Raw genomic sequence first — 24,670 nt, forward strand, 5'->3', positions numbered from 1 at the left:
AAAAAACTCATATTTATAGTTTTGAAGTTTTTATTCGATCAACCCGAAATATATCGAAATCGTGTTATGTGGGATCTCTTATACAACTTTGCGTACCATGATTTTGCTGCTGCAAATAATTATTTACTACACATAGAGTATACAAAATACTATGCAACACAAGATAATGAGATACATCTAAATAATGAAAAAAACACTAATAGGAGATCATTTAGAAATCATGTTAAAACAGCAATGACAATACATATGAATTCAGACCCTCACGAATCAGTCGGATTTCACAGACATGATAACTGGACTGGTGCAGGCCGCCGCAGTATTTGTTTATACAGTTCCAAGTTTGATTGTAATCAGACTATAATTATGTTGACGATTAACAGGCTGATTCCGGCCCAGCTAAATCTAATAAGGTACAATAACTTTTTAACACAAAATAATGTAATCGTTCGCCCCTCGGACGCAGAAATTACTAAACGTGTATTGTTCTTGTCGTTTATTTATAAATTAAAATTACTTCTAAACTATAAAATAGCTATAAATCATCTCAATAAATACCAAGTGAGTCATCATGTGCTTAAGGTCCGCCCCTTTGCTTTAGCACCGCCCTCCGCAATTGCAACTACTAATTAGGAAGTAATTTTTTATTCAGTCAACATTAATCTTTTCTGCATATAAGGTTTAAAGAATTTATTCTCATAAAGATAAATAGTCACTGACATAAGAACATAGGAGATACATTTTACATATCTTTATGTGTACACGTTCAACGGTTGTCATTTGAAAGAATTATTAATTAGAATTTATATTTGAGCTATTTTCAGTTATATATTAATATAGTAGTATAGATGACAAATTGTTTTATAGGCGTGCTCCTTTGTACGTGATATTCTTTTTAGCATAATTAGACTAGTAAACTCTGTCTGCGAAGACTACGTTTAGAAATTTGAGTTTTTGTAATAAAATATAAGTTGGTATATGTAGTGTACACCCATCTACAATAATATATTAATTAGTATTTTATAATATAAATACATATTATTTGTGTATATATTAACTGTCATCTCGGGTGACACTCATCGCGGAGCGCGGGAAAATACAATAGTACATATTGGCGCGAAGTGAAGACGGTGTGTGTGCATAGCGAGCTGATATAAAATATAATAAATCTTGTTTAGTTTGTCATACCGACCTTACGTCAGTTAAAGTGTAAACATTACAGTATGGAGGGTTTTATCTATAATTTTCCTAATATATATATACCCTCATCTTTTATTAGATGATGACAAAACTTATATGTTAGACAATATGTACGCAAATAGGTTGCCTAGCTAAATAACGGGCCAACACTATTAATATTAACTTTAATTCACTTTTTTTATCAACTTCCCCAATTTGTTATTGATGAAAATAGTACACTAGTTAAGAGAATTATACACAAGGAATTGGAAAAATATTGGTTGTCTACTTTCTCTTTAGCACAACTATGAAGTTGCAAGGTACAAAGAGATAAACAGACGTTATTAATATACAGTTAATTTTTCACCATTAATTCATTTCATTGTTCATTAATCATCAGTTTTTTTTAATGAAATTAAAGGTTATTTTATTCTATATTCAACAGTATGTTGCCTATAGGTCGCCTTTTCAAGTGTGTCACATCCATGGTTGTCTAGTTTTTTTAAAAATGTTTAAGCTTGAGCTGCTCGAGCTCACTGAAGAGCATGAATACCATGGAAAATATTAATAATAAATTGAAGTATGCCACTTTGCATAATGATTAACATATATTACATATATATATATAAAATATTTGAATAAATAAACTGTGAAGCAAATGTCATAATACCAATAAATTAATTAATTAATTCATTAAACATAATGGAATAGTTCTGTTGATTGATTATTATTTAGTATCCAGTTTATAAACCTATTGATATTTATAAATTGATAAAAATAAAGAAAAAAAAACAAAAGAACATTTTGTTAGCTATATATATTAAGCATTACATTACAAATCTTAAATATATTTAAAACACAAAAAATAACATAATTTTTATTGATGTATATTGCTAGAAGAATAGAAAAATATAATTATTTTTTGGCTAACATTAATAAGGTAAATTTAATACTTACTCAATTTTAGTTTAGACATATTTTTATTATATATTTAATTATATTCTAGCATCAATGTTTAAAAATAATAATAGAAACAAAAATGGATGTATTCAAATGTTTTTAATGAGGTTTTTGCTAGAATAGTAATATTGGATATAAAAACACTACTGCTTATTATTTAGTAATGCATGTGTAAAGAAAATAAACACTATATACACTTTACTATAACAAAATTTAAGGAAAACATTTTATTAGAAAATTATATTAATTAGAGAAGTTAAATTAACAGTTTTCCGTTTCTTTTAAACGAGTCCTATAATTACTTGCCCTATCAGTCACAGCTTTTGACAAGGTTTTATCTTCAACTAAACATAAAATATCATCGTAGTCTTTACCGATCTTATCGATTGCCTTAAATAAATTGTCATTGGAACATTTTTCTATATAATTAAAAATAAGTGCACTCAACGAGGCTTTCATTTTCTTTGAAAAGTCTTGCAATTCTTCCTTGTCATCAATTTCAAAACTGGATCCTCCATTCTTATCAGTTTTGTCTATTGAACTTAATGTCACCCACATATTATAGCTCTGTACAAAATACTGTTCATGATCAGAAATACTACTTGTTTCGAGAACACGAACAAGTGTAATGGTAGAGTCTATGATATCAACTAAATCCATATCTATTTCTTTTTGATTGACAAATTTATTTTCGTAATATGTGAAAACTATTGAAATTATTTTTAGTGCATCAAGTTTATTATCCTTAAACACTTCATATGATTTGTCAAAACCAACTAAATTTAGAGTTATTTGCAAGCTGATTATAAATACCCTTTCTAATTCATCTCGTCCACAAGAATGTTTTTGGTTTACAGTGATCTCTGTGAATGCTGTGGCTAATGCTTCAATTGCTTCAGATGTCACAAAATGACCAAAGAATCGGGTTCTTAGCTGCCCGGTATTGCAATATGAGCAAATTGTGTTGAAGTTTTCTAAGCTTGTTAATAACAAATCTTTATTGGAAGAGTTATTTAGTATAAAATATAAGGCACTGGAATATCCAATTTTAATAAAAATTTCTATCCATATTGCTACAAGACTATCGTCGGCCAGAAATAGACTGGAGTTCACTAGGCGTAGTAATTGGATGATAATTAAACTGTCTTCAGATTTTGTATATTCTAGTAACAATGTAAGAAATGCATCCATTTTCAGGAGCGCCTGGGCTGCTTCTTTTTGACAACACATGTTACCAATAATCCCTATTAGAATTTCAATAATACGTGGTGATTCGATAATCGAAGGCCAAGCGAAGTTGAACAAACTCAATACATCATGTTTTTGAAGAAATAGCACTACATCTCTTTCAGCTGTCATGTCCCAAAGGGTACAAAGATCTTCTTCAAATGTATTTTCTTGTATTTCATCTTTTAGGGTATCTAAATTAGCAAACTTTAATAACAATTTCAATACAAATCGTTCACTATAAGCAGTGTCGCCGATAACATCTCCGGTAACGACATCTTCTTTTTCATCTTTAGCATCATGATCTGGTTTCATTTTTGTCTTTCATAAATGATAAAACTGATATCTATTATAAATATTATTTAATGTAGTATTGAAAAATTTTATTTGAATCTTATATGTTTTAGCGTTATAATTTGAGTTTAAACAGTCAAAGTCAAAAACTGACTTTATGAACCTATGCAACTTTTTAAGTGATGTACCGAAGCAAATTCGATTTTTATTCGTGATCTTGAAAAGTTAAATTTTTATTTAGCTAAAATAATGTGATAATTAATATATTGATTAATATGATAACTTTTTTCCTTCAAGATCATCGTTTATAATAATAAATAAGACTAATGTAATGTGAAATAGGACGTATCAAATGATTTAAAAAGATTATTATATTAAAATGATTTTAAAAACTTAACATGTATAATATCATAGTATTATAACTTCCTTGCCCTTATAATAGGTATTTAGGCCGTATTTTGATGGATAAATATTAGGCCCTTACATATGAAATTGGCGTTTTGTACGGGAGGAATATAAAGTCAATTTTTTTTGTAAAATATATTTAATTAATTAAAGTATGCACCATTGTTATCTTTGCACTTTTGCCATCTCATAAGTAGTTCATTGATCCCTTTACTAAAAAAACCATGGGGGCGAGAATCAATAAATTCTTTGAAGGCGGTTTGTACTGCCGCATCGGAGTTAAATTTTTTCCTTGTAAGAAGTTGTCCAAAATCCGGAAAAAATGGTAATCTGTTGGAGCAAGGTCCAGGGAGTACGGTGGATGTTGCAGACATACCAATTGTAGCTCATCTGGTGTTTCTTATTGGTTGTTTGTTGTGCAGTGTGTGGTCTTGCGTTGTCGTAGAACGATTGACCAATCTCGGTTGTTTAGCAGCTAGTTCTTCCTTCATGGTTTGCAGTTGATGACAATCGATATCTGCTGTAATCATTTGGCCAGATTTTAGAAAGTTGTAGTGAACGATACCGGCGCTAGTCCACCAAACACTCATAAGTAACTTTTTCTGAGTCAATTTTCGTTTAAGGCAGGATTTGGCTGGATCTCCAGGGTTCAGCCATTGCGACGAATGCTTCCATCTGCTGCACTTTTCATCACAAGTGATGATTCGATTTAAAATCCCTTCATTATTGTGTCGGTAGAGCAAAGTAACACAGCAGTCGACGCGTGTTTGCAAGTTCGATTCACTCAATTCATGAAGTTGAAAAACTTGAACGCTGGGTGCGTTCAAGTTTTTTTACTTTCCCGATTTGCTTTAAGTGGATTAATACAGTTTTATCTCTTACCCCGAAGCCTGCAGCTATCTCTGAAGTGATTTGTGATAGATCCGCTTCCACAATAGCCTTTAATTTCCATTTTGTCACTGTCATTCACTTCATTTTCCAATTTGGTCTCCGGCCGTCCACGGGGTTGGTTCTGAAGGTCGAAATTTCCAGAACGAAAACGTTGAAACCAAAAACGTACCGTGCTTTCTTTTGCGACACCAGCGCCGCACACATCATTAATCCTTCGAGCTGTTTCTGCAGCACTGGTGCCTCGGTAGAACTCGTACTCGTAAATAAACCTATATTTTATGTTTTCCATTGTGCGGTAATAAGCGACGCCAAAGAAAAAAATAATGAGGAAAAAACAAATGAATAACTATTTTCAAAACTCAAATGTACCAGCTAAATTAATTTATAAATTTGAAATTCTTACCCAAAGAGGAAATATTTCAGATCAAAGTGGTCAGTATGACAAAATGCTAATTTAATATGTAAGGACCTAACATATCGCTAGTTTGTACTTAATGTATCTGTAAAAAAATTCATTTATACTTCTTGTTACTTAAATAAAATTATTTGATTTGACGACATGGGCTAACTAGTGTTTGGTGACAGAATATTTATGGAGGATAGAGGTAAGGAGGACTATCTTATATGGGGAACAAGCTGAAAGTCTCCAGCTGTAAATAACAGTTTAAAAACCTCCCAGAATGACGTTAGTCGATTTTTTTATTTTATATAGGTAGGTGAACGAGCATAAGGGCGGGCCACCAATCTTCAACTATTTATATTATATGTAGTCCAATTTTGTTGTGTTGAAAAATAATACACAAAAATTAAATATCTATCATTGTTTCTTATTTTACCAAGTGCTGCATAATGAAGCGGAAGTCTTTGTTTATTTATCTATACCAATAACTTTTGGCGCTCTTTTTAAAATTTACTTTGATGCTATTGTAGCTCCACTTTTTTATTTACAGATAGTCCCCATTACCTCTACCTCTATAAGAACCTTTTACTGAGCACACATACACAAGTGTATACAATACAAATCACACCCATTGTAAATTATACTTCACTATTTATTTTACATGCGTTTTTTCGTTAGTGTGCACGCAGTCTCGGCTGAGGTCATAATAAATAAAAAGCGCTATCATAAAATATAACTTTTAATCATGTAATTCTTGTTAATATATAACAATAGCGACATAGCTCCACATAATGGGGTCTTAAATTGTCTATATACTAAACCTAACTTATTTACTAACAAGTTAGGCAGTTTATTTGTTATTTCTTATGTGTTTTGAAGTCATTTTTAATATTTGTACGCTTATACAAAAGACTACAGAGATACAGAGAAAACTTTAAATATACATTCTTCGAAACTATTTTAAGTTTATTAACTATCGCTAATTTTTATTTTGGCCGGGGGCCCGTCGTCGTTATGATCCGACTTTCTCTTTCTACCTTGTTTTCCCTTAAAGTTCTTGCCTTTGTTCTGTTTGAAATTCTTCATATTCTTGCGACGTTTCGACATTTGTTCCACAGTTTTTTCTAAATATGTTTTCTCTTCTTCACCTTCCAGGATACGGAATACGACATCCGATTCGCCAATTTTGACTTTGCCATCAGTTAATTTTTCCGTTAAATCTTTAGCACTATTCTCTTTGGATAAACGCACCCATCCTTCAGCGTCGCCTACTTTAAAATCGACATATGCGATTTCCTGACCTAAAATAAAGATTTATCATATTTATAGCAATTTGATATAACTGGCAACAATTTATCACAAAAATTTTGTACGTAAACACGATTAGGAATTTGTTTAATTGGCGATCTGCTGTATTTATTTATTTGAATATATAATAATATATTTATATTACCTAGAGGAGTGAGAGCTTCTTTAATATCTTCTCTGGTCATTTTGTCATGTCCCTGACTGAAGTGAAGCACCGTTCCTGTGGGTAACGTGAATTCTTCCTTTTCCTCTTTACCCTAAATGATCAAAGTTCCTTATTTAATATAGAATTAATGACAATTTTATATCTATATTTATTAAATCCTATCTTGAAGAATAAGAGATTTATCAATTAATCATCAAAGTAATTGTATTATAAAAACTGGTGGTAGGGCTTTGTGCAAGCTCGTCTGGGTAGGTACCACCCACTCATCAGATATTCTACCGCAAAACAGCAATACTTGATATTGTTGTGTTCCGGTTTGAAGGGTGAGTGAGCCAGTGTAATTACAGGCACAAAGGGACATAAAATCTTAGTTCCCAAGGTTGGTGGCGCATTGGCTATAAGCTATGGTTGACATTTCTTATAATGCCAATGTCTTAGGGCGTTTGGTGACCACTTACCATCAGGTGGCCCATATGCTCGTCCATCTTCCTATTCTATATAAAAAAAAAAAAACAATTATATAAATATATATATATATAAATGTTTATAATACTGTAAATTTTAATGATGTTAGTGTTAATTATACTCACCTGCTATTCACATCTACCACTATTAATAGAGGGTAAATTTTAGCAATCTATTCTCACTCGCCATACTCCAATGGTGTCGCAATATATGACCAAGTATAGAGACCAAACAGAAACAACAGTCTGCAGACTCGGAGTGTGATACTGACAACTCTTGGCAGCTACTATCAATTTGTTAGTATCTCTATCACATTGATGTTTAAAGTTTAAATATGAACCCTTTTTTTATAGAATATGAAGGCGGACGAGCATATGGGCTACCTGATGGTAAGTGGTCACCAACGTCAATAGACATTGGCATTGTAAGTGTTAACCATCGCTTACATCACCAATGCACCACCAACCTTGGGAACTAAGATGTTATGTCCCTTGTGTCTGTAATTACACTGGCTAACTCACCCTTCAAACCGGAACACAACAATACCAAGTACTGCTGTTTTGCGGTAGAATATCTGATGACCCTTCCGATATTAAGTTTAAATATGAAGTCTAATCTGAAAGATTGTAAAAATGAAATATCTTAATTCCACTTACATCTTTTCCTTTGTGTTTTTTATCTTTCTTTTTAAAATCCTTCTTAGCAGCATATTCTTCTTGTTTTTGCTTCGTATAGTTATCTTGCCACAGTATTAGAAGATCAGTATCATTGTATTTTAAGCCCTTGTTATCTAAAAACTTTTCTGCCTGAAAAATTATATAGTTTTATTAAACATGCTTACAAGTTCATATTATATAGTAAAATACTTATTTAAATTGAAGAAAATACTATTGAATTATTGAAGTTGACAGAAAAAGTTTCTATTTAAGTTTACTATACAGCTATCTCAATTTCTTACGTTGCATATAAGGTGTATGCGATTTTTTTTTATCTAATATTTAAAAGTATGTGTCCATTTGTAAAATATATATTTTTATAATTATAAGATTTAGAAATTATGCCACTTCTGTTTTTGGCTGTTGTAACATAATTTATCCTGCACCCTTTGTTGGCTAGAAATTGCTTTTTAGAAATGAGACTGCCTCCGAGTACATTTCTTTAAAGATAACATTCTTTGTAACTTACTTTCTTATTCTGTACTTATTTACTTTTTTTTTATTTTTTTTATAGAATAGGAAGGTGGACGAGCATATGGGCCACCTGATGGTAAGTGGTCACCAAACGCCCTTAGACATTGGCATTCTAAGAAATGTTAACCATCGCTTACATCACCAATGCGCCACCAACCTTGGGAACTAAGATGTTATGTCCCTTGTGCCTGTAATTACACTGGCTCACTCACCCTTCAAACCGGAACACAACAATATCAAGTATTGCTGTTTTGCGGTAGAATATCTGATGAGTGGGTGGTACCTACCCAGACGAGCTTGCACAAAGCCCTACCACCAGTAGGGCTTACAATAACATATTTATATTATTACCTGTTCTTTTGTCTTAAATGTAGCAAAAACTGATCCTTTAAAAATGCGTTTCTTTGTTTGTCGGTCTTGATATTTCCTCATGATGATATTCTCTACTTCCTCAAACTGTTTGAAGTATTTCAGTATATCATCAAGTGAAGCATCCTTAGGAAATCCTTTTGCATAGATTGTCCTTGATGTAAGCTCTTTACGTCTCTCCTCGTTCATTTCTGGTACTGGCATCTCAGGATTTCTACGTATTTTCTTGTTGTCTTCGGATACCTGAAAAACACATGATAATAATTAAAATATACAAATAGTTATAAGTATTAAAAATACACATCATAACGTTTTATACAAATTTGAATCTGTTCAGTTGCTCAAGCATAATTGAGTAACAAGCATGGAATTTGTAATATTAAAAATTAAAGTACATTAAAATTAACCTAGTAAAATGATGAATCAAAGGTACTTCTAATGGTCGTCACTAAGTCTTAAGATGTCACTTCTATTGTGATTAAATAAGAGTAAATTTATTGTATTATACGTAATTATACCTCAATTAATCCAGAAGTTGACTTGCTAATTGCTTTTGCAATAACATCAGTATCAGTAGACAGTTTGGCAAGGCGGTTAAATCTTCCGAGGATTTCAAGTGGTATCCAGCCATCATCAAGTTTTATTTGTTCTCGTAAAAAATTATCCCTGGGAAGATTAAGATCACCTGTAATAGGAATTATTAATTAACATACAATGTTGTTTAAAGTCATTTTTGATATATTACAAAGGTACTTTAAAACTATAAGGTATTAGTTTCAATTATGTATAAAATAAAAAATCTGTTTATTTAGTTTTATTATTGAAAAAGAGTGCATCTTATTATTATTGTTATTAGTTTTTAAAAACAATAATTTGATATCCAACATTTATTGCTAATTTAATTAGCTTTAGTTATATATACAATAATAAACAATAAATATTAATTAGCAAATATCGTGCATACTTACCAAAGTAATATTCTAATTGTCTAATGATAGCTTTATCCAAATCAGTTTCCTCCTCTGTATTATTTTCTGTTTTATTCGTTTCTTTTCCATTGGTTTCAGATACCACGTTTTCATCAGTCATATTGGATAAATTATGAATTAATGCACTGTATTCCGAGCTTGCTATATGTCAATTAGTCGCAATATATTAAAGTTACGATGCTATATACAATAAATACTAGGCTACCTATGTAACTTTAAAAATACTGTGATATTTTTATAATTTTAGAATTGACAACACGTGTTTTATTGAATTTGAAAACCACATGCACAATGCAGCAAGCAAGAAACGGCGTGGCTCATTAATCAAAATCATTGAAGTTGGAAAAGGACGACAGGACAGAAAGAGATGTGTGCAGTCTGCGTTCATAGATTATTCGATAATACATTATTTACTAAATTTTGTTATGGGCATTTATAAAATTATTAATACAGTTATATAATTCTTAAGAAAGGAATTTATAGAGTTATAATAATAAATAATTCGAATTTGTTATGGAATAAATATTTTTGTGGGAAATGAAGAAAGAAAGAAGAAATGCAAGGCAGCAGCTATTGTTCACAAAAATGAAAGAAATATGAAACTCAAAAAAAAAAAATATTTAGTTTTATATATTTTTGGGTTTTTGATATCATTTTGATCTTCTATGTATATATTTTTTGTCGTGTCTCAACAAACATGCAATTGTACACTTATGCGTTGTACAATAATAATAATAATAATATCCTAGGACATTTTTCACACACGGCCATCTGATCCCATATTAAGCTTGTACAGAGCTTGTATTATAAAAACCAGACAACTGATATAACTACATATACTATTTTTCTTTTGTAAATACATACTTATATATATAATTACACCCAGACTCAGGACCAACAGACATGTTCATGCACACAAATAAATGTCCTGGGTGGGACAATAAATACGAGCATTCATATTGTGATGTAACTCTAAGTTACTTTGTTTAATAAAACCAAAAGTAATTCCGAGATTTATGATTATATCTGGACTTGGTGGGGGCCAGGTGGTGGCCCAAATATATTGGTATATATTAGTAAATTTCTGTAGTATTACAACCTAGGTTGGGAAAAATTTAATCAGATTAACGATAAATTATTATGATTACAATGTGTAATCTTCAATAACGATTACAGTTTAACGAACGTAATCAAAAAAGTAAAGTGAATGATCAAGTAAATGCTCAAGGGCATATCCGTGCGCCCTTTTCAGAATTAATTAAATTTAATCTGTTATTGTGATTTGCGAAATAAAATATTCTAATCATAATCGTTAATCATTAATTGGATAACATTTTGCTGTCTGTCAAGTGAAGTCAAGTCTGATTACACTAAAGTTATATGACAGAACGTAAACATTCGTAACTAGTAGTAGTTTATTCCTCCAGCTTCGCCTGAGTGACAGGAGGAGGAAGCATATCTTAGATGTCATATGTCCTTTTCTGTATCCTGTACATGTTATATTTGGTCGAGTAGTTAAGACTTGAAAGACTAAAAGCGTAGCAAACAAAAAAAAAACTCACTTTTGCATTCGTAATATTAGTAATATAATAAGGATGAAATAGTGTGTAATATTAAAATTATGCATGTTTGAAGTCATTTTTGACTTTATTTTTTAATTGCAATCATTTAATTTTCATCTCAAAAAACTGACTTGCAAAATTAATACTACTAAGAATGAAATGATTGTTTAAATATTAAAAAAAATTAAAAAATGATATTTTAGTTAGTAAAGCCTATTCTACATTTGTAAATGACGGTAATGACTATAATAATTATATTATTTACTATATATGTAGCTTTAACCTAAGTAACAATAACATTCACCAATTTTTAGTAATGAACAACCCAACTTTTGTAGTGTCATTGTCAAAGACAAATATCAATGTCACACAGTTTTAGTTTTGTATAAGAATTATTGTAATCTAAATCTAACCTAAAAAGCTAGTTAGTAAATGGATACCTAGCCTAATGTAACAATGGGTGTTCGAGGTTTGACCACATATGTAAACAATAATCAAGATGTGTTCATGAAAAAATACAATTTACACGATACTAATTTAATAATAGATGGTCACAGCATATGTGCCCAGTTATATAGATTGCTAAACAGTTTCTCTGCTTTTGGCGGCGAATATGATAAATTTGCATCATATGTTAAAACATTTTTTAAAAACTTACGTAAATGTAACATTGTACCATATGTTATATTCGATGGGTGTCATGAAAAGAAAAAATTGAGAACTGTTTTTAGCCGACTAAAGTCTAAATTAGGCGGTACGGCACGACTGGATCCCGTGACGCAGGATAGATTACAAATTTTCCCATTTTTATTCCGAGATGTTTTCAAGGAAGTACTAAATGAGATGAAAATAAACTATACAGTTTGTGAATTTGAAGCAGACGATGATATTGCATCACTAGCAAGACATATGAACTGTCCGGTGTTAAGCTATGACTCGGATTTTTTTATTTACAATGTTTTATATATATCTTTTAATACATTAGAGATGAAACCAAAACCTTTTGAAGAAAATGGTGTTAAATTATATGCAATGGAGTGCAAAATATATAAGGCGCAATATTTATGTGAGCACTTTGGTGGTCTTAATGAAGAACTTCTACCTTTGCTCGCAACATTACTTGGCAATGACTATGTGGAGAAAAAAGTCTTTAGAAAATTCTTTTCTCAACTCAAATTGCATAAAAGTAAAAAAAAAAAAAATGAGCAGCAGAGAAGTATACATACACTATTTCATTGGTTTCAAAATGAGACATTGGATTCAGCTATTGAAAAAATTTTAGGTAGACTTAAGAAACATCAAAAGAATAAAGTATTTTTAACCATTAAACGAAGTGTCGAAGGATATTATAATGAAAATTGTCAGTCATTGAAGTATTTCGATATAACTCTGAATGATGTTACTCCAAAATCTTTTCTGCAAATGTCTGATGTTGAGGAGAAGACAGATAATTCTGATAATTCTGTCGAGAGCACTGATGAATCGGGAAACTCTGATGAGGATGAGGAAGAGGAAGGATCACAGGAAGATGAAAAAGCTGTAACTGATGACAAATTAGAATTAATCCCACCATGGTTTGCAGATAAAATTCGTCGCCGGAGAATACCTTATACCTACTTGAATCTATATGTTCATCATTTACATGTTTGTAATCCACAAGCTGAAGATTTTACAGAGAAAGATTGTTTCCTTTGTACATTACCCATATTGAGATATGCATTTGATATTCTCACAGATTTTTCTCATGAATACTGCATATATGTTTGTAGGGAAAATAGTGGTTACAAAAAATTAATTGTAGGTAAAGAGTATGCAATACCGAGGCCTTTGGATGTATCATTCCAAGAAATAAATGATGAACAATTGAAATTATGTTTTCAACATTTTCTCAATTTGAAACTTCCAAATTTAAATTTAGCACTAATTGAGATGTTACCCTTAAACTTTCGTTTGTTCATGATATCAGTACTTTGGTGGGTCTCCACTTGCAGTGTTCCGATCACACATGTCCTTTCTTTGATTATGTCATACATAACATTGGAAGTAATTGATGAAAAAACCGGTACAGCTCGTGGTAGTTATCTTTTTAATAATAGGAATGCTAAAAAACTTGAGGAATTGAAAAAATCACCGACTTCAATTCAAGTTGCAGATGATGAATTATTCCTCAATAAAAACAAAGTGAAATATGAAGACTGTTTAATTGCTGCCAGTGTTATTTTGAAGCATTTTGAAATCGATGACAGTATACGAAAAAGACCTAAAAGTTATGATATTAAGAAGATACATTCTTTTGCCCAATTTCAATGTATATTACATCAAATCAATTCTTTAAATATATTATGTGGGGCGCCGTTTGATACTACACGTTATTCAAAATGCTACAACGGAGTATTGATCTATAACATTGCGTTGAAATTAGAAATACAGGCAGATCCTATGAAGTTTTTAGACGATTATATTAAAGGTGCTACTACTGTTATATTATTTTATAAAAGTATATGTTCTATTTATCAAAAACTGTTAGAAGAAATGAATTTATCAAATGTTCAATGGTCGAAAAGGAAAAGGAACAGGGGAAAAAAAGTTTTACAAGAAGACCAATCTTTCTTTGTTAAAGGGTTTGAAGCTGATGTTATAATATAAAAATTTAAGCATTCGATGTTTTTATTAATTATTTATTTATCTTATTACTTTTAATGAAAAAATGAAGTTGCTGTAAATAATTCATAAAATTACAAGAAATAAATATAAATATTTATATCAAGGATATTTTAAATCAAATTTACATCCCTTTAAAAGATTATTATCAACTATGCAAATGGTGCATTGAGGAGACAAAGATGTGAGGTTATGACTATGTCAGTAATCATGTGCGTATCAGCCTTTCTTGCACAATAAGATAAAATTATTGTATAAGTATAAGAAGTCATTTGTCATTTGTTTGAAAAAAATATATATATAAAGTACAAAAGCTGGCGAGCCTAATTCAAAGTATACGATAGAACTAAGCTTTGAAAAAAAAACTGGTTTCATTACAAAATTAACGATAAATAAAAAAGATATTACATATAAAATTTGAATTGAATGTACATATTATAAGTGCCAGAAAATAAACGTAGTAGGTAACAAAGTAAAAGGAAAAAAATACATTCTGTTTTTAAACATTTAATGTACCTGAAAATGCTAACGCTTATCAATTTATCTTTCCGATATAATCCTTATCTACCTACTGCATTTGTTAGTTGTGTGTTGTTTTAAATAAAAAGGAAATTTATTTTTCTGTAAAAATATATTACAATTTAGTTCCTCGTTAGTAACTCGTAAAAAAATGGATGAAACTACATCAGACGGACCATTTAACACGAATCCCACGAATTCAAGGTAAGATGTATTATTATTGAAATATTTGGTTATTCTTACCTCGATTAAAAAAAGTCACTTATTAGTTTCATTAACCGATATCACAAATACAAAAAAGAAATAACATTTTAAAGGCACTTCTTCGAGCTTAGTTGATTCATACGAGTACCTTTTTTTCATTTAATTTGATTTTTCGGTATAAATACGTATTTAATGATGTTGTTCCATCATCTATTAATTCTCTCTTAATTCTTATCTTTGTGAATATTGGCAAAATGTAGCCGAATAAAGGTGTTAACTAACCAAATGTTATCTCATATGTTAGAAAATAGTAATAAATGTAATGATTTCTGTTTTAAGATTTGACTTTAAAGATAAGGTTTATAAAAGGTCACGACACGACCTTGTACGGGTGCCTTTATTTTATATACTATATATGATTTTATTTTAGTTTAAGAATTTGGACACGTTTTGGCCAAACTTCGAAGGTCAGTTAAAAATGATAAGTTACTTAATTAGTATGCAGTAATATTTGGTCTTGGAAATGGTCTAGAAACATGTATCTTAATGGAAAATTCGCGGAATCAGATCGATATATTTCCATAGTATGAAGAAAATAACTTGAAGCAAACTGCAAAACAAATCGCAGTGGAACAGCATTGTAGTATAAACTTTAAACCAAAAACTGCCTGTTAACAGGAAATTAAAGAAAGTAATATTATTACTTAAGTTTAACAATTTTGGTTCTAGTTACGTTTTGGAGGAAGATGCGCTAAAAATTGAACCAGAAATTATGTATTATAATATGACAGGTGAAAAGTATTTAATTATATTCAATCATTACAAGTATAAGAAAACAATGTATTATGGGTAAGTGACGACAATATTGTTGTTTTTGAAATTGTTTCCATTTGAAGCGGTCAATCTATAAAAATAAACTATAGTATTGTAGGGTCTTAGACTATTTTAATGATTCATTCATTTTGGTAGCAAGAGAATATCTATAAACCAGGGTCATGATTGATACCTTGTTTTTGGAATTTCAATAATTGATTATGATTTGTTGACATAAAAGTACATTGATTTCCTACTTCAATTGAAGTAGGAAATCAATATGAATCCTCATACTTGGTATAATGATAGTTTAATTTCACTTACCTTTTTCCATAAAACAAGAGGAAATTATTTATTGCATTTAATATAATTTAAATAATAAGTATGTCAGTAATATTAAATACTCTTTGCATAATTGTAAAATAATACTTTACATATAAGTATTTTCTTCTAGTTTTAAACGCCCATCACCTAGAACAGGTACAATGGAAGATGTTGCAAAATTGAGAAAAGTTTTTGAAAACTTGAGCTATAAAGTGATAGTTCACCAAGACTTGGAACACTCAGAAATTCTGGAAAAGACCAAGGCACGTACGTATCTGTACATACGCGTATAATTTGAGCAAAGAACCAGCCGGAATCCTTATAGAATTCCTTTGTTAATAGAATTTAGATGCAGGAGTCTGTAGATTGTCGTTAATGAAGTAGTAGAAGTATAAAGTTTAAATATTATTAGGTATAATCACATTCCGTAATAACTCACTTTGCATTCGGACCTTCTTACACGTGTGATGTTGAAAATCGAATTACGTTGATATGATTCGGTGATTTGATGCCTGAAATATTCTTTTTATTACGTTTTGTCGTTTCTCGATCACACTAAGCCTACCGGTGAACGTACATTTAAAAAGCAGAGTAGAGAAAGTAAGATAAAGTACATAGTGACACTTTTAACTTTCAGTAAGTGAAGAAGACCACAAGGCGACGTCATGTCTGTGTTTCGCATTTCTGACGCACGGGGAAAAAGGGGGAGACCTCTTTGCGGCGGACAGACCTTATCAATTAAAAGAAGTTACGGTAATGCTAGAACATGGTCACTCGAGTCTCGTTGGCAAACCGAAGATATTTTTCATACAGGTATTTTTTTGAAGCTAATTCTAATATGAAATAATTATTTACATCATTGTTTACTCAGTCACCGTCCACTTCGTAAGCGTAACAAACACACAAACTCACTTCTGCATTTATAATATTAGTAAGAATGCCTTTAAGTGTGTGGGTGTGAGTGTGTGTGTGAAAGGGAGAGATACTTCTTTAAGTATGAGTCTAGATTTCTCGATTTCTCATCTTAGGAATCCTTCTATTAATAAAAAATAAAAACCAAGGTATTTTCGTAGGCGTGTCGAGGAGACCAGATTGACAGCGGGAGAAGGGTCGAGTTGGATGGCGCTGAGGCGTCCCTCGTCATACCAACTCACGCAGATTTTCTTGTATTATACTCTAGTGTTGAAGGTAATTTGTAACAATGTTCCACTCATTATATTTTAATCTCTTAAACCGTTAAATTTATGGACTGTGGACTATTTATGAAACAAATTATAGTTAGTATTTATTATTCCACTGACAAAAGTTTTATCTTATTTCAATTAAAGATTAAGTTAATAGTAACCCTAATTGCCAATTTTTTTTTACAGATTATTTATCATTTAGAGATAGAGAAGGATCGTTCATGATACAAGAGCTCTGTGACGTAATCAAAGAGTACCACAAGGAGTGGGATATTTTACACATAATAACGTTAGTCCATCGGAGGGTCGCATTTTATAGGACCACTTACGCGCCATCGACGCCGTCAATACACGATAAAAAGCAAATGCCTGAAACTCGTTATTCTTTAACGAAATTATTTAAATTTTAGATGTTCGTAATAACAGCTGATAAAGTATAACAGTGTTAGAACAACTTCTCTGTATATTTTCTATGAAAATTTATCTATCTATTGTATTGCCATAATCTATTGATTATCATCATCTTTAATAATAATTAAAGATGATGTTATAAATAGTAAAGTAAGTTTGGATTAAAATAAAATATAATCATGTATTGCAAGATTTTTTTTTACCTATTTATATTTCACAAAATATAATAATAATATGTATATATGTACATATGGTGACATTTTAATCAATATTGAATGTCATTCATTTGCTAACGGTTATATTATACAAAAACAGTATGAAATACACACTTGCACTAAAATAATAAGGCAATTGTATTAATTATATGCTTGTTAAACATTTATAATATTAAAGAAAACCAAAAGCATTTTTATTAACACATTTTTATTCTTTTTATGTTCTCTTCTTTTTGCCATTAGAAATGCCATTTTTAATTCCATTGGAATATGATTCTTTTTTATGGGAACAGACGAAATTGTTCAATTTTTCACCTAATATATAAAATCCTGCAGCGGTGCTTATACTTAGAACAATAAACACAACCCTAAAAGGCCAGTTCAGAAGTTTAAACACTGGATACACCCACGCACCAGTTTTTGCGTATATCGTAAAGAACCAAGCTATGTAGGACATAAAAAATGTAAGCATTACAGAGAAACCGATTTTCCGTGACGGATAATTTCTGTACGATGTCAACAACTCTATGATTATAAACACAGACACGGTGGTGTGTAATACATGATTAAAACTGGGGTGGTACAGTTTTTCGATATGATCCGGAAAAATAAGCTCCTTGTCTATGGTGTATATGCTCCAAAATGCAATAGACACGTAAATAGCCGTTGCGAATGCTAGGGAGAATAGTGTGTCTTTAATTTGTCGTATAATAGGAGGTTTCTTTGGAGATTTTGCGCTCGATCCGAAGATATCGTTCAATAACGCAATGAAGTGATACACCGTTTGCAGTATCTGTAAAAAACAGTTAAAATATACAGATATTTAATTTTTATTAGTTATTTTCTTTTTCTTTATTCATAGTGTTACAAATTAAGTAAATATTTTTTCATAATTATATTATTATTTTTTTTAGTTTAATGGTATAAATATACTATAATTAGGCAACTAAACATTTAATGTACTCTTAGCAATATTTTTTAATACATCATTGAAATGTCGAGAAAAAAATAATATACTCCTAATTGTAATATATTAAATCACATGTTTCATTCAATACTGATTGAAAAAATAATATAAAAATTGTTATTGTTATTTTGACGCTGGCATAATATATCAAAGATCACAGAGTCAAAGCCGTTCAATGACCTAAAAGTTTTTCAAGAACTTAGTATAATTTTTTTAAGTTATTTAAACACAAACAAAAATTTACAATAATATATTTATGTAGAAACAAAGGTAAAATGTTTTTAAGAATCTCTAGGAGTACGTATGTAACGCAATCACACGGATATCCCAGTGCTTACAACAAACTTAAAATAAACTTCTTTTAGGCAAGCGTGTTACATCCTAGACAGTGATGCTTAACATCAGGCAAGTCAACATTCAAAGGGTTTACCTATTAAGGGTAAAAAACAATGATAGGCATGCACCATGGGGTTTTAATTTTTTTTATACCTCATCTCGCGCTAGCGATGAAGATAAATATTGTAAGAAAATATTTATCGTAAATATTTATCGTCGTGGATATATTTGGTATGTGTTTCCCGCATTAGCGAAGTAGCGTGGTGATTAAATTGTAAACCTCAAGAGAAGATTGGCCTTGGCTCAACAGTTAGACTTATTAATTATTTAATTTTCTACAAATAATTGTGTGTATTGCATTAATTTCGATATCCTATACTTTGACTTTTTAGGTTACGATACGTTCTCGATTATATTCCGATGCAACTTCGACCGAAGCGTACCTAGATCGTATTTAGTAGAATAGAAAATCGGTTAAACGGCAACGATTACGTTTCGATTCGATTGTGATAAAGTGACAATTCGGACAATTTGTTAATAGAATTGACACCGTGTTTTAGTAAGTAATAACAGTTAGATCTATTGAAATTATAAATTTTTTATTTTGTTCTTTTTAGAGTTTCGTACATTCGATGAAAAATACTAAACAATGCTTTAGTTTTTTTCATCACTATCATGTCTGAAGTTCGTTTGTCACCGCCTATTTATTTGAGCTGATCAGTTGAAATGTGGTTCTTATATAAAGTTCTCATCACGGATATGCCTATGATGTAAATTAAAAAAAATCTCATTTTGAAAAAAAATAATAGAAATAACAAGCATTTTTTTCTCTACTTATGCACATTTTTTTTAAGCAATATTGCGATTCAGTTTAAACATAAATTAATATTAAGTACGACTGCTTCGTTGGTCTAGCGGCTAGATGAAAGGCCGCAGATCCGGGGATTGTGTGTTCAAATCCCAGGTTGGGCCAATAAAAAGTTTTTGGGTTTTTCGGTCGAAAATTCTCAATAGCAGCCCGGAGTTTGGAAGTTGGTAGTGTGTACACTCCCGTGCCTCGGAAAGCAAGTAAAGCCGTTGGTCCTGTGCCTGAACTCTTATCGGTCGTGTCAGATTGCCGTCCCATCGTTCCATTTTGAGAGTTAGGGAATAGAGAGTGCACTTGTGTTTGCGCACACACTTGTGTACTATAATATGTGCTGCGCAGTTGACTAATCTCTCTTGAGATTGGCCGCCATGGCTGAAATCGGTCTAGAGGACCTTAATATTTAGTATTCTAATTATATAATCAACATGAAGTATTTTTAATACTGACAGTTTTATAGTCGCTGCTTTGTTATCGTCGTTATATAGTGTAGGTATAACTTTATATATTATCTTTACTCGTATTTTTTTACATATTTTTTACATGATAAGTTCAAATTAGCTGACTTACATAAATAATTTAAATATAAAAAGATCCGTAACTTATCCTAACTTTAACTTCAATCGTTTAATAATATATAAATAACAATTCACTTATAATTAAATAAAAACTAACTTAACATATACGCTTAAAAAAATTTAACAATAACCGAAGATACTCGTACATCAATGAGAACCACATTATTTACTAACAAACCTGTTTTGAATTTATTTTTTATGTAAAATAAATTAATATTATAAGCTATACTTACTAAACACCAAATGGTAAGAAACATACTCCTAGACTTCAGCGGTAGAGTTTCCATTACTTTAACCGGCAAAGGAAGAACGATATAAGTTTGATCATACCACAGAACGAACGAGTTAATCGCCACAACTGTCAGATGGAATAATACACGTAACATTTTGTATTATTAAAAAAAATAAAATTAAAAAGTTAAAACGTCAATTTGCGATGAAGTCGCGCGCTCGTTTGATTAGTCTGCTTCTTTTATGATTATTTATGACCTGATAAAAATGTTAACGCATAATGTTTTTTGTATGTATGTAATTGTAACTTTGTATTTTGTAATTTTAAGATTAAGATTGGCTAATGGGTTATCTGATATTAAGTGGTGACCGCCGCCCAAAGACCTTGGCGCTGTGGGAAACATTATACATTATTTACATTGCCAATGCGCCACCAACGTTGAGACCTAAGATAAATTGTTACATTTTTTTTAGAAAAAAACATCAATTCCTTAAAGTAAGTCATGGATACTGAAAACTGTTCTACCTCATACTCGTACAGATCACATAAATACATGCTGGAAAGAAGCAATGTGTTGCAACGTCATATTGGCAAACCAAAATTATTTAATAAATTAAATTGATATTTTCAAACGAAATATGAAGAAATTTTTTGAAACAAAAAAAATTCTATTGGTCCTCTTAAGATAAAGTAGCGTTAGAAATATATATTTTTAAGTAATACCCCAAATACCTAAACATTTCCTAAATATCTTCATACACTAGTGTTAGTTTATTATTGCGATATAAATTATTGTATTTCTGTTATGTGGTGAAAAGTTTAAAAGCGAAGGAATGAAATATGCATGAACAAAATTTAATTTTATAAATAAACTAACATAATTGGGCTATTTAGATAAAAGTAATTAAAATAATCGTAAGTAACAGTTTTCGTTATTAATTTGTTTTAAATGATTATATATATATGTATATGTATATGTATATATATGTAGTTTAGAAACAAAACACACCACACTTTTTATTTATATCTTATTTTGACAAGTTAAATAATATTTGCATTTTTGTATAAATTTTTTTTTCATTTATTGTGTCTTCGAATATTTCGTCCGTCTAATATCTGCGGATACGCAGACTCGGGCATGGTAGCTTATTTCGAAACAGTATTATTGTATCACACATAATATATCAGAGAGGAACAATTTTTGAATGAGTATTATGAAATATCTTATCTCGACCTCTTCAACTTAACCTCCATGACCCGGAGATGCGTATTCAAGTCACCTGTACTCGTTTATTTTGATAATTGAAAATATTCAACTAGATATCTCTACCATTAAGACTGTTTTTTTTTTTATATTTTCGATATTCATACATTTTTATAACACAATACAATAATATAATTCATGATAAAAAAAGCTAAAAAACGTTGTATCTCAGGGGATAGAGCGACGGGCCTGGCGACAGTGGAGGCGGTACGTCTCCACTTGAGTCGCTGGGTCAAAAGAAAACGAGGCACGCTCTCGTTTAGGTTGACGCAGGTACTTACCGGACACGGCTGCTTCGGTAAGTACCTGTACAAGATAGCACGGCGGGAAATGTCACCTTCCTGCCATGAGTATGGTGCGCCAATCGACACGGAGGCATTCCTAATAAATATATATAATATATATATATTTAATATATTTATTACATATATTTATAGGAGGTTAAAAAAAAGAAAATTAAGTTAATCTTGCCAAACTAATTAAGTTCAGTAATAAAAATAAAGAACAATAACAAATGTATATTTGTTTTTTTATGTTATAGGCGTACGAGCAACTGGGACACCTGGTCAGTGGTCACCACCATAGACATTGTCGATGTAAGAAATAATAACCATTCATTTTAGGAACAATTACAAGTTCTAATTCGGAAACATGTACCTAAATCAAGTCATCGTAGTAATAAATATCCATACTGAGAAAAATATAAATGCAGTCAAAATTCGTAAATACAATAATCCACGTGATATTCTAACGTTCGATTTATTAAGAAAAAGATGCAATAAACTTTTGAAGGATTCCTACTCAAAGTACTTGGAGCGTCTTGAGTTATCATTAAGATCTAATCCTAAGCTTATTTGGTCCTATGTTAAACTGAAAAAAAGGCAATTAACACATACCCAACTAAAATAAATTGCAATTCAATTGTGGCTACCCAGGGTGAGGACATATGTAATCTCTTTGCTAAACACTTTTCCTCAGACTTTAATCGGTCTGTGTCTATTTCTACTCAGGCTAATCCTGTTAAAGCCTTAACCGTTAATAGTTGCCTTCACTCTCTATCATTCTCTTCCGGCCAAATCCTTAAAGTTTTAAAAGTTCTAGATTCTTCAAAAGGGGCTGGTGCGGATGGTGTACCAGCATTATTTGTTACCAAGTGTGCTGATGAATTAGTCAAGCCACTTACCTTAATCATCAACCGATCATTGAGTACGGGTGTCTACCCCTCAGCTTGGAAGGAAGCCTTGGTTATAACATTATATATTATAAAAAAGGCGACAGGGCTTGTGTAGAAAATTATAGACCGATATCTGTAATCTCTGTGTTTGGTAAAATATTCGAACTTCTTGTATACCCGTGTATCTTATCACAACTAAAGCAGACCATTGTACCGCAACAACACGTTTTTATGAGGGCCCGTTCTACCACAACTAACCTTGTTTCGTTTGTTAAAGACTTTGCTGAGGCGGTGGATAGTGGCAACTCCATTGATGCTATTTATACCGACTTTAGTAGGGCCTTTGATACAGTTAATCATCATAAACTGTTGTAAAAACTTGAATCGATTGGTATAACGGGCGCTCTTCTTAACTGATGTAGGTCTTATCTCCACGATCGCAAGTCAACTGTGGTTATAAATGACTACGCATCTAACCCCTTCATATCTCACTCTGGAGTACCTCAGAGTACCCAACATTTTTTTTATCGCTGGAAAAACGCATTACTCGTTTCCTCCACGGGAACAGTGGGGGGTACGTGGGACTCGCCGGTGTCCAAGGCGCCGAGTGCGCCCCGAACATCGGAATACTCCCCTACGCGCCACGGGATCGCTTTCGCATGCTACCGTGGCGCTCTGACGGCCGGCCCGCCTATGCCGGCCTCTATTCTCTAGGGAGGGTTCCCAGGGTATTGTGAAACCCCCCCAGTCCCGGCGGCGCCTATTATGGCGGGGGGGAGAAGGTGCGCATAGCGCCTTTTTCTTCTCCCCGGTCTTTTCCGGCGGATAGAGTCTGCAGCGGCATCTTCTTCCCGCGCCCGCTCCGCAGCCTCCTTCTGTGACATCACACTATCGCAGAAGGAGACCATCTCCAACCAGCACCCCTCGCTTCCGAGCATCGCGTCGATGATGCTCGGCAAGGAGAGATCTCCTCCAACAACCGCCGCCAGGCAGGAATGCCTTTGGGGCCCCCACGTGGCACACTCCGTCAGGGTATGGTGCGCCGTGTCGAATGGCGCACCACACTCGTGGCAGGAGGGTGACACCTCCCACTGCGCATACTTACCGAAACAGCCATGTCCGGTAAGCACCTGCGTCAGCCTGAACTGTGCCTCGTTTCCTTTTGACCCAGCGACTCAAGTGGGGACGTACCGCCTCCACTGTCGCCAGGCCAGCCGTGGGGGACCCCAGGTCCTCCTCCCATCGGGAGATCAGGGCCTGCTGGGCTAAAGCCCTGATCCGCCCGACCTCCGCCGACCCTGGATGGTCGCCGCGTTCCCTCGCCTCGGCCTGGAAGCGGTACACCTCCGCGAGCACCTCCGCCTGGAGTTCCCAGGGCGGGTCGCCCGCGAGGAGGGTCGCCGCTGTTCAAGACACCGTACGATATCCCCTGTTCGCCCTCACCGTTATGACCTTCTGCGGCTTCCGCAGGAGGGCCCGGTTTTGTGCGGTGAGTGCGTCCACCCATATCGGGGCACCGTG

At 32.3% G+C, this 24,670-nt stretch overlaps 5 protein-coding genes across 6 annotated transcripts; 2 read left to right on the top strand and 3 right to left on the bottom strand.

The window, feature by feature from the left end:
• Positions 1 to 2,204: 2,204 nt before the first annotated feature.
• LOC126781308 (uncharacterized) lies at positions 2,205 to 3,772 on the bottom strand. Its single transcript, XM_050506236.1, has one exon. The coding sequence runs from the start codon at positions 3,676 to 3,678 to the stop codon at positions 2,398 to 2,400; it is 1,281 nt and encodes a 426-aa protein (XP_050362193.1). The 5' UTR covers positions 3,679 to 3,772; the 3' UTR covers positions 2,205 to 2,397.
• A 2,304-nt stretch (positions 3,773 to 6,076) lies between these two features.
• On the bottom strand, positions 6,077 to 10,161 carry LOC126781311 (la protein homolog). Its single transcript, XM_050506238.1, has 6 exons — positions 9,820 to 10,161; positions 9,370 to 9,536; positions 8,834 to 9,094; positions 7,949 to 8,098; positions 6,807 to 6,918; positions 6,077 to 6,654 (listed from the first exon to the last, which is right to left on the bottom strand). Exons 1-6 carry the CDS (start codon positions 9,938 to 9,940, stop codon positions 6,323 to 6,325), a joined length of 1,143 nt encoding a protein of 380 aa, XP_050362195.1. The 5' UTR covers positions 9,941 to 10,161; the 3' UTR covers positions 6,077 to 6,322.
• Positions 10,162 to 11,783: 1,622 nt separating this feature from the next.
• LOC126781292 (protein asteroid) lies at positions 11,784 to 14,061 on the top strand. The gene has a single exon (XM_050506208.1). It carries the CDS (start codon positions 11,859 to 11,861, stop codon positions 14,046 to 14,048), a length of 2,190 nt encoding a protein of 729 aa, XP_050362165.1. The 5' UTR covers positions 11,784 to 11,858; the 3' UTR covers positions 14,049 to 14,061.
• A 509-nt stretch (positions 14,062 to 14,570) lies between these two features.
• Positions 14,571 to 17,603, top strand: LOC126781328 (caspase-3-like). 2 transcript variants are annotated; one of them, XM_050506265.1, is made up of 7 exons: positions 14,758 to 14,786; positions 15,217 to 15,253; positions 15,516 to 15,635; positions 16,054 to 16,190; positions 16,561 to 16,736; positions 16,997 to 17,111; positions 17,294 to 17,603. In XM_050506265.1, exons 3-7 carry the CDS (start codon positions 15,559 to 15,561, stop codon positions 17,515 to 17,517), a joined length of 729 nt encoding a protein of 242 aa, XP_050362222.1. In that variant the 5' UTR covers positions 14,758 to 14,786; positions 15,217 to 15,253; positions 15,516 to 15,558; the 3' UTR covers positions 17,518 to 17,603. The 2 variants fall into 2 exon arrangements, with proteins under 2 accessions (XP_050362221.1, XP_050362222.1); XM_050506264.1 differs by lacking the exon at positions 15,217 to 15,253 and having other exon boundaries at positions 14,571 to 14,786.
• A 347-nt stretch (positions 17,604 to 17,950) lies between these two features.
• On the bottom strand, positions 17,951 to 20,920 carry LOC126781093 (androgen-dependent TFPI-regulating protein-like). The gene is made up of 2 exons (XM_050505915.1): positions 20,713 to 20,920; positions 17,951 to 18,526 (listed from the first exon to the last, which is right to left on the bottom strand). Exons 1-2 carry the CDS (start codon positions 20,863 to 20,865, stop codon positions 17,951 to 17,953), a joined length of 729 nt encoding a protein of 242 aa, XP_050361872.1. The 5' UTR covers positions 20,866 to 20,920.
• Between the last annotated feature and the right edge of the window lie 3,750 nt (positions 20,921 to 24,670).

This window comes from Nymphalis io, chromosome 3 (assembly GCF_905147045.1).
Source record: "Nymphalis io chromosome 3, ilAglIoxx1.1, whole genome shotgun sequence".
Lineage (NCBI taxonomy): Eukaryota > Metazoa > Arthropoda > Insecta > Lepidoptera > Nymphalidae > Nymphalis > Nymphalis io.

What these genes read in the sequence shown, in the direction of transcription:
- LOC126781308 (XM_050506236.1), bottom strand. Translation starts at nt 3,678, where the DNA reads ATGAAACCAGATCATGATGCTAAAGATGAAAAAGAAGATGTCGTTACC.
- LOC126781311 (XM_050506238.1), bottom strand. Translation starts at nt 9,940, where the DNA reads ATGACTGATGAAAACGTGGTATCTGAAACCAATGGAAAAGAAACGAAT. An exon ending in CATTTAAGACAAAAGAACAG is followed by an intron (nt 8,099 to 8,833) that starts GTAATAATATAA and finishes ATAATTTTTCAG; the next exon opens with GCAGAAAAGTTTTTAGATAA. An exon ending in AAAAACACAAAGGAAAAGAT is followed by an intron (nt 6,919 to 7,948) that starts GTAAGTGGAATT and finishes TTGATCATTTAG; the next exon opens with GGTAAAGAGGAAAAGGAAGA.
- LOC126781292 (XM_050506208.1), top strand. Translation starts at nt 11,859, where the DNA reads ATGGGTGTTCGAGGTTTGACCACATATGTAAACAATAATCAAGATGTG.
- LOC126781328 (XM_050506264.1), top strand. Translation starts at nt 14,734, where the DNA reads ATGGATGAAACTACATCAGACGGACCATTTAACACGAATCCCACGAAT. An exon ending in AAGAAAACAATGTATTATGG is followed by an intron (nt 15,636 to 16,053) that starts GTAAGTGACGAC and finishes ATTTTCTTCTAG; the next exon opens with TTTTAAACGCCCATCACCTA. An exon ending in TCTGGAAAAGACCAAGGCAC is followed by an intron (nt 16,191 to 16,560) that starts GTACGTATCTGT and finishes TTTAACTTTCAG; the next exon opens with TAAGTGAAGAAGACCACAAG.
- LOC126781093 (XM_050505915.1), bottom strand. Translation starts at nt 20,865, where the DNA reads ATGTTACGTGTATTATTCCATCTGACAGTTGTGGCGATTAACTCGTTC. An exon ending in TTCTTACCATTTGGTGTTTA is followed by an intron (nt 18,527 to 20,712) that starts GTAAGTATAGCT and finishes TGTTTTTTACAG; the next exon opens with ATACTGCAAACGGTGTATCA.